This window comes from Morone saxatilis, unplaced genomic scaffold, assembly GCF_004916995.1.
Source record: "Morone saxatilis isolate NCDOM2014 unplaced genomic scaffold, NCSU_SB_2.0 Contig24, whole genome shotgun sequence".
NCBI lineage: Eukaryota > Metazoa > Chordata > Actinopteri > Moronidae > Morone > Morone saxatilis.
Window position 1 is genome coordinate 8,610,331 of NW_023339807.1, and position 9,975 is coordinate 8,620,305.

At 35.2% G+C, this 9,975-nt stretch overlaps 1 protein-coding gene across 1 annotated transcript in view; it reads left to right on the forward strand.

Annotated features, from left to right (window-relative positions):
* The window catches only part of LOC118336585 (CUB and sushi domain-containing protein 3-like), a 219,214-nt gene that overhangs the window by 32,586 nt on the left and 176,653 nt on the right, over positions 1-9,975 (forward strand). The window contains exon 4 of the mRNA XM_035673258.1: positions 7,232-7,426. Within this exon, the coding sequence (XP_035529151.1) occupies positions 7,232-7,426 (195 nt within the window). The remainder of the gene's footprint in view (positions 1-7,231; positions 7,427-9,975) is intronic.

Below are 9,975 nucleotides of genomic sequence, written 5' to 3' on the forward strand. Positions count from 1 at the left end.
CCCCAAAAAAAGAGTAACTTAAAGAAAAATGAATAGCCTGTTTCCATGTTATCCGAAACGTCCTACAATGACCAGCAACATTCTACGTTCTAAACCCAACCTGGTCTTTTGCTGCAGTACTCCAGTACAAATGGGCTCTGCACGAGATGTTTCCATGGATACCCATTAAGTGTTCTAACAAGTCAACGATCAATCATGTACTCCCATAAAGTGCAGGCAGATGAAAATACCCTCACTGAGTGTGTTTGAATAAAGTGGTGGTGCTTTAATTCTATTTTACTGGTGCAAAACCTCAGTGCAGCCAAATGCAATTTGATTGTTGATGTGATGATCACTGTCTGATATCTGTTTGGTATCTATTTTTTGTGTGCATCTCTTTAGTCAGTTCTGGGTCAACTCTGACTAAATCAATTGTCTGATGAATTTTATTGTTGATCAAACATTTCTAAGCCTTCATGTCCCCTTGGCTGCCTTTGTAGTTGTTTTTGTCTTTCCAGTAGAGCCATTATTGTTGCTGCTTTGATATTTTTTTTTGTCACCTCCATTTCCACTTTTCCCAGGTTACAGTTAGTCTTTAATCTGCATGTGCTCCACTGCTATCGAGTATTAATAAACAAAAAAGAAACACAAAGCTACAATAAATTTACACACATTTGTATGCTATGCTGTTTCTGGCAGTGTTTCTATTAAAGGCAACTTTGACTTCATTGCTGTTGGTGTTGTTGAAAAAGAAGATACTGTGGAGACCCCCCAAAAGGATGTCACTACGCCTAAAATACCATCCGTAGCATAACAACTGCTGTATTGTGTCTTACAAACACAATACAGCAACACCCACCCCATTGAGATGTCCATTAACACACTTTATTATTATGTTGTGAATAGTGACCTTTGAAGAAGCACTCAGGGATGGAGAAACAGAGTTTTCTTTTTCCTTTTTTTCTTTTTGTACTATTTCTGCACACTCTACAGACAAACATGAAAATCCACTTTACAGGTATAAATATATGACCTGTCTCTCTCTCTCTGACGTTGGAATCTCTCTTCCTTCCTGCTTGCCCGACCACCCATCTTACCTCAGCTTATCTGAAATCTTTGTAGAGACTCATCCTGAACCTTTTGCGCCACCTTATTAACCTGACTGACAGTAAGTGAGTGTGTAAACAAATAATTAAAGGACCTATGTGTAGGATCTAGTGGCATCTAGGGGTGAAGTTGCAGAATTGAAACCAATGGAATACAGCTCAGCCTTCTAAATGCAAAGGAGAAACTACAGTGGCTGCTAAACTGGCAGTTTAACATGGCTCCCTCTTTAGATAAAAACGTCTCATTCTGAGGTAACAAAACCACAACAATTCTAATTTTCACGTGATTATACACTAATGAAAACCTGGCTATAAATATTATAGTCCATTTGTGCCTCCTAAATGTTACACCTTTAAGTAAATGATTTGGGGAGTAAATGAATAATTAAGTAAATTGGTAAGTCAGTAAAGCCCCATGGCAGAAAATGGGGGAGGGAACCCACCAGCACATTTTTTATATTTTATTTAATAAAATTTATTTTATTTTTTATTTTTTTGCTACCAGCGCCCACCAGAAGGGGGCACTCTAGGCAACTGTCTATATGCCTTTAGTCGGCTTTGCATCGCATGTTTACCTATTATCAGCCAACGTATTGGCCGATACAAAGAAACTGCAGTACAGAAATGCAAAAACTATATTTGAAGCGAAGCAGTATGTCAAACTTTGTCCCCCAGAGAGATCTGACTTTATTTTTTGGACAATAACCTGTACATATATCTGAAACGTATTTCTTTAATAGCCAAACAAGTTTGTGCATTTTGGTGTCTATGTTAAAACTATTAGTTTACTTTTATATTATCTTTTATTTTATTTTGACATTTTCATTTTTTGACAAAAAAGTGAAAATATACCTGCATTATTGTCAATTTGTGATTAAATGTCATATCATTATTTCCTGATTATATAATTAGTCAAACACATATATCGCCAATATTCCCAGTCTTCATCTCTGAAGTGTGATTACAATATAATATACTTTAGTGTTTAGTTTAGTGTTCTTTAGTGTTTAGTGTTGTAGTGGTTGTTGTGTTTCTGTGAATAAATCAACAAATCAGTTAAGTAAACAGGACACCCTTGGATCAGGTGTAAGACCACTACATTCAGGTCTCCAGTTGAATAAAGACACTAAGAGAACATCTGTTTCAAATTTTATTTTTAAAACAGTTGTTAAATTATTAACTATGTTAGAAACTAACACGGTATCTATGTATATTCATAAAACTGAATAAAACAAGATTTATAAGGGTTACGACTTTTCTGGGTCACATAACCCTTAAATATATATGTACTATAAGAGGTGTGACAATAGCAGAACATTTCTTATGCAAATAAAAATGTAAGGCCAAGAATAAACCTGACATTTATAAAGAAAATGTCTTATATCTAATGGTTAGTTGAGGCTAATTAGGAGATAATGATGTGAAGTGTCATAATGAATTGTGTTCACTTCTTAACCCTTACCTGAAGAAGACCATGTATGGTTCAAACATTGTATTATTAAAATAATATAATAATAACTTAAAATAAAGTAGAAAAGAATGAAAAGTAAACTTGTTGTTAAAAAACACAAATACAAACAAGTGAGAAATTGGTTTTCTCTCAGTTTCAATTTTAACTTAATTGGTTTTACTAGTGTCATTTTTATGTTGCCAAAGCAAAAAGTCGCATATAGAATAAATACTACTAATACAATATGATGGAATAAATATTATTGTTACACTGAAATAAAAAAAGACACAAAAAAGTATTATACATTGAAATAAGTCTTGCTTACATATATTCTCTCTCTCTCTCTCGCTCTCTTCATTTTTCAATTCAATTTCAATTTAATATGCTTTAATGGCATGAATGTCAGAAACAATATTGCCAAAGCATTAATAAGATTCATAAGATGAAAAAAGAAAGAATACAATTCATTAAGTAGAATTAAATTAAATATAATAAGATCAAGATGTTCATTTTTCACACTCAGTAGAGATGTTTTTGTTATTTTAGTTTGTGACATGCAGTCAAATAGCGTGCAGCTACATTTGCTTTATGTCCCTCTCCTAATAGAATTTAATGTTTTTCATGGTCGTTTCATTCTTATTCCAATCTGACATTATTATATTTTGACACATTCACAACTGGGGGCTAATCTGTGGTTTATCCAGATATAACAGAGGAAATAATAACAAATACAATTGATTTAAAAAAAAAAGTGAGTTAAGGGCATGTAGTGCAGTAAATGTAATGCAAGTTCTTTGGTTAGTTAGAACTTAACTGCAGGTTATTATCCATAGCCACCATCATTTCCAAACTTTAAAGCAAAGTCTGTCTTAGAATAGCTCATATGTACATCGGGTGTTACTGGTTGTTGTAATTATTCCTCTTATCCACACTGGCTGAAAAGAGATTCCTTTCTAAAGCAAAAGCCTGAATTAGGCAAATCAAATGAGTATCTTCCAATGTTTTTTCAATACAAAATGTCTTCTTTGTGTTTCCCCAGACAATCTTTCCTGCAGTGAAGGGATAGTAACAAAAAGAGGGAAATATGTTCTAAAAAGACTGTAACTTTGGAGGAGCCACTCTGTTTCTCCAACAAAGACTGTTGAAGCCTCATATCATATTCAACTTTGAAATTATTTTTCAACCGAATGAGTGGATTTTGCCCCCATTACTTACAGTGAAATTTAAAAATAAAAAAAGAAGAACTTTTGTGGCCAGATTGGACAGGGAAAGCCATTAAAGTGAATTATTTATGATGATATTTAAGATCATAAAGCACTTTTAATTGTGAGAGGAATTCAATTTACTGCATTAGCCAGAAACAGACATTCTAATATGGATATTTTATCTACAAGTCATTTTTTGATAGAATTTTTGTAAAATGTACAATATCTATATATATATCATATATATATATATATATATATCTATATATATATATTATATATATATATATATATATATATATTATAGGTGTTTATATAGTATAGTTTGTGTATATATAATATATATATATATATATAATGTATATTATATATATATAATATATATTATATATATATATATATATGTATACTATATATAGTATATATTTATAATATTATATATTATATACACACTAGTATATATATATATTATAAGATATATAAATTTAATAGGGTGAAATATTATGTATATATATATAATATATATATATATAGTATAGTATAGTTAGCATTCCCCTAAAAGATTTTTGCATTCCCTTGCAAAACTTTTGTGTTTACTTTTTTTATTTTGAGCAAGTCAAAACCATTGACAGTATATTTAATGGAAAGAGTTCCCGGGCCTACCTTGTGGTCATTCAGTCATTCAACTCATATCAAACTGTCAAACCGGGCAAATATGAATCAAGATTCTGTTATTGGGTTGCCTATTTATTACCTAAAATCATTTCAGAAACATATTTAAGTGTACTGTTTATCTGGAATATGAGATTGTGTGTGACCAGGTAAGCCACCATTGTTCCCTGCTACGGAGGAGTCGAAACTGCACAGCCAATGAGCACAGCTCAACTCGCAGTACATCACCTCCCCCTGACTCTGTCAAACTGTGATGGTGACGACCATAATGCCAAACTCAAGGCTTCTAAACAGTACTCCACAAACCAGCTGGTGACTTCACGATAAGTTCACACTTGGTCAAAACCCAAGGGACAAAGCACGTCCGAGTCTTTGCTTTGTGTATGTTGTTCAGGAAACAGCAAACCAAAGTACTCAGTTTTAGCCGTGGTTTTCAAATAACGGAGACAGCTGAAGCGAATATTTAGTGCAAGGGGATATTCTTGACTGAAAACAAACTTGAGCTTGGTGGACCTAGTTGATTTCTCTGCATTTGGCATACATCCATCTTAACTGTGAAGTTGTCCGGAACACAGCAGTTAGTTGCCAATGAAATAAGTTAGGGCCGCCAAGCTTGAGTACGTATACAGTTAGAAATACAAATAAAGTTATAAAAGTTGCATGTTTTTGTTCAGTTATCTGTGAGGCCTGGCCTCCAGACACAATCCACTCGAGTGACATTTAACATTTTTCCAACCTAATTCTTTTGTAATTTGTGTTCTGATCATCCTTAAATTCATTAAATTCAGAGCCCCATATCACTTGTTATACCAAAATCAGTAGTAATCAGATTGTTGCGCATGATCTTGCCACGGTCCACTATTTTATCTCCAGCAAGGTACTTTTAAAACGTTTTTTTGAGAGAATGCATCAGTTTCCCATATTTTTTTTTTCTCCCCCTTTGTCCGCTTACGGGTTCTGTCGCAGTCGAACTCACACAGGTGTTAAAAATGTAGTGACATGAACTCAGGTCACACCCAGTCCAGCCTTCAAGCAGACTAGTCAATTTAGAAACAAACATGTAACTGCTGGGGCAAAAAGAAGCCAATGATGGGTTATTGTCCTGCACTGTGGCTTGAAATAAAAGCTTTTTGTGCAGTCTGGACATGCGTGTTTTGACAGAGATTGAGTTATGGTGTTCTAATAGAGGGGAGAAATGTACTGGAAGATTGTGTTCAACCAAAAGAACACAGATTTGAACAGCCCTCCAGGCCTGTTTATCACAACTTACAGTGGATCTTTATCAAAATTCCCCTTCAATAGTTTGCCAAGGAGTACATTGATCATAAGCACTTTGGCTCTGTCAGCACATAAAGAGGGTGCTAGTAATTTCTAGGAAATTGCTTTCTTGTGGAAGATGTATAACTTCAATATGCCATCTTCAGAAATGTGTCTGCCTAGGGATTTAAAATAATATTAATGCAATTTTGTACACATAATGTTATTTTTCATTGTTATGGTTGTTCTGTCACATGCAGTTATTTACCTCTAATATCTGTGTTTGTACCATGAGCAGTACCATCAGTGAACGATAGATACACAACAGAATAGAGGGTGCAATGACGTAGACTGCAAGAAGTTCAGATCAATCAGTGCTCTGCTAACTTAGTTCATAGTAAAGTACAACTGATAGCAGGAATCAAGTAACAGACACACATATTTTCAGAACCTACCTGGTAGTCCAACTTCCTTGCTTACTTTTCTCTAAGCAGTCACCTTTTTTTGTCTGTATAAATATTAAGTAGTATCATAGAGCTCTGGGTGCCCGCAGATGGCTACAATAACAACAGTTGAGATTGGCTCTGTGGCAGGCTGTCGCTGCAGACAGGTTGGGAATAGTATAAATCCCATTTATTTTCAAAAATAAACTTGTTGTCCATATCTTACACATTAAAAGAAAATGTGTTTAGCAAAAATATGTTTTTTTTTTTATGAACACAATAAAAGACAAATCAGTAAGTAACATAAAGGAGATCCATGTCAACAGACTTCATTTGTCATGTCTCATTGAGAGTTTAATCAAAAGTTGGGTGAGCATTCCTATGGCAGCCCAGTACTCATATTAGATTATGTTTTGGACTGTCAATAGGCCCTGCAGTGGGTATCAGATAATAGGTATTCATTAAAAATTTAAAGTCTAGTGCACAGTCAGTGCTGTGATGTTTCTTGTGATGACTATTTTTTCACCCTTGAATTTCTGAAAATAATTTGAGTTCTGCCCCTACTATTAAGCAAAGCGGCCATTCAGGAGCGTACAGGAAAATGATTATACTCTGATTATATTCTCTGTCTTCCTACCATCTTTTTTATTTCCTTGTTTTTTCTTTACTTGTTCATTGTGATAATGTACTTATTTGTCTCTGCCCCACATTGCTGCTTCCAGCTATAGATTTATGTTATTTAGTGAACTCCTAATGTAAAGAGATGGCTTAGACACCGTGCTGTACTTCAGCAGTCCCTGGGCAGTACATTTTACCATCTTTCTATATTAATGTCAGCTCTTGAGACATAACTAAGCATCTGAGTACCAGTGGCATAAAATTCAGACTCAGTGTTGACATTTGCTAGCAATTAACAGGGTATGTAGAGTCTTACAAGTCAAGATTACTAACAATGTCCAACAATATAATATGGAAATCTTTTAGGTTGCCAAAACTATAAAAATAACATTTTGACGGCTTTGCATACATGACTGGAGACAAAATGAAGGAAACACACTGTTACATAAGCTACAACACATTGTTATTCTTAACAATACTGTCCTCTCTTTCTATTTCCAGAGCTAAGAAGCACTTCATGTGGAAACCCAGGGATTCCACCCAAAGGCATACTGAATGGAACTCAGTTTAACGTAGGTGACAAGATCCGCTACCGGTGCGTCACCGGCTATGTCCTGGACGGACATTCACTTCTCACCTGTGTTACCAACGCAGCCAGTGTGTCAGTGTGGGACTTCCCTGTGCCAATCTGCAGAGGTGAGGATGTTTTGTCACTGAAAATGAGTTACTAATTATTTTAACTGCATGTGAGGACTGGCTACTGCCAACTTCTCACAACTGTACAATGTGACTGTAGGGTATCATGGAAAATACATGATGTTATCTATGTATTGTATTTCCCTTAAGAAATTTAAAATGAGCAGGTGATTAGTTCGCTTTGACCTCTTGCTGTTTTATTTCCACGAGTTGCTTAAAGTTAATTGCATTTTAATGATTGACAGCTTGATGGCTGTGTGATTGGGTGAAATGTCTCACCACAGATGTTTGAAAATCCGCAACAAGTCCTCATTAGATCTATACATTTATTTGTGATCTGATAGGTTGGAATGATTGTAATTATATTAGTTGATTTAGAGCATTGGTGGCTCAAAAGGTTAATTAAATATTTGATTCCTGTAGAGAAGGTAGCCTAAAAACATGAATGATGTAAGGAGGAGTGGTACAGCTACTAGATTTTTATATCTTCATTTAGGTTGTACTTTGACTATATATTTAGGTTTGGGCTCTCCTCTTAGTTTTTTCTGATTTGATGTTTTTTTTAATTATCGATGAGGTGTTTGCTTCTGCAGCTTTACTGCTTTACTCTCTGCATTGGTAGCAGCACCAGATTACATAAACTACAAAGCAAGCAATTAAAGCCACACCAAGTCTGTTATTTGTATCTGAAAGCTCCACTTTTTTTGTATATTGTGATTACCACCCTAACTCCAGAACCAGTGTCCATGAGATGGACTAGCAGCAACTTAAACATACACAGTAGGTCTAGCAGAGGAAAAAGACTGTTCTAAGGCCACAGTCTGGAGGATTTGAAATGAAAATGTCACATTATTCAGTCGCACCTGGAACCTGTGAAACTGCAATATTTACTATATGCCTTTTATTTTGCCTAGCTGCTTGAATAAGCTGAGACTGCTGATACACGAATATGGCAGTCCGTTATATGTGACCACTGGTGAAAAGTCTCTGTAGAAGAGACGAGATGGAGCCTTTTACAGGTCCATCCATTTAAAATGCTTTGGGTTTCACATTGCAAATCCGCTAATATTGCACCAACTTTTAACACCCCAAACAGTAGGAGAAAGCACTTCAGCTAGCAGTCTCAACTTTTCTACATTATGAATGGAATGTTTGTCTCATTTATCATGCACATGGCAGTTCAGACTACTTAAATAATCCAAAAGTCCAGTTCATACCATATAAGTCCAGACATATAGGGTATGAACGTACAGCTAGAGCCAAGATCAGTACATAGTATTAAGATATTTCAAAAAGAGTCTGCTTGAGGTGAAACAGATCTTCTTTTCTCACACTTGGATAGCTTCATAATGGTTTTTGCTTCATTTTCTACTCATAATCTGTCTGTATTCAAAAATACTTTGTTGCCCAGCACTTGAACCCTTGAAGATGCTGTGAATATGATATATAGATAGATACATAGATATAATTGAATAAGGGTGAAGAAGACGCTATAGCATAATCATGTATTCTTTGTGACAGCTGGTTGATGGATGACTGACTAGTGCTCTTCATACCGTGCTGTTTATCACTTTCTGTGCTTAAATGAGACCTGTCATCACACAGACACAAATGATCCATAACATATGTAGAACTGTTGCATTGTACTACTAAGAGTGTGATCTCTTGCAATTTTTGATGAGTGTGCACAGTAGGTAGGGACTCAAAGTAGAAGATATCCTTTAGTAGGTAATTAGGACTGAGTGCAATCATTTTGCATGATGGATTGAAAACGAGATAAGGCATCCCAGATACTGTGAGGGCTTACTTAGAGCGGTGATTGTGTCGCAGACGTAGAAACATTTTGGGCTGCACTCTCTGGGAGCAGCTGAGCATATAGGAAAGTTTAGGAAAAATTAATCTAACAAGCTTGTCTAAGTCTCCATTTGGACATTACAGCAATTTTTTTGTGCTGCATCTGTTTAACACAAGAGCTGTTCAAGTGTAGAGATTTAAGTATTTATTGCGGTTTGGGTGAACCTCAAACCTGTGACGCACATATTCCAGGTAGGCAACACTATGCCTTTTGCTTCGTCAGCCTCCCTTTACCCCAAACCACCATCAGCAAGTGCTGCTGTAGTCTCATTTTGAGGCAGGGGAAACATTGACAGTTAATCTTGTTATTATTTTTAGACACAGTCACCACTTTATACAGTGTACTGCAAGGACAAAAAACAGCATTAGGCAATAGCTCGTAAAGAGAAGGATTGAAAGCCATTCACATATACAGATAATTTCCTTCCAATCTAACAGAATAGCGTGCTGTTGTGTTTTCGCATTGCTGTATACTAAAAAGCCTTATCTAACTTAAAGAACTGACCCCACAATGATTTACAGGTTTAAATTCTCTTTAAATTGGTGATTTTATAACTATATTTTTTTGTGAAGCACTTTATAACATTGGTTTTGAAATTGCTCTATAAAGATTATAATTATTATAATAAGTAATACACATATTTTTTAAAAGTAGATCGATCTCATAGTTTTCTTTATTGAGATGGGGGGGGGGG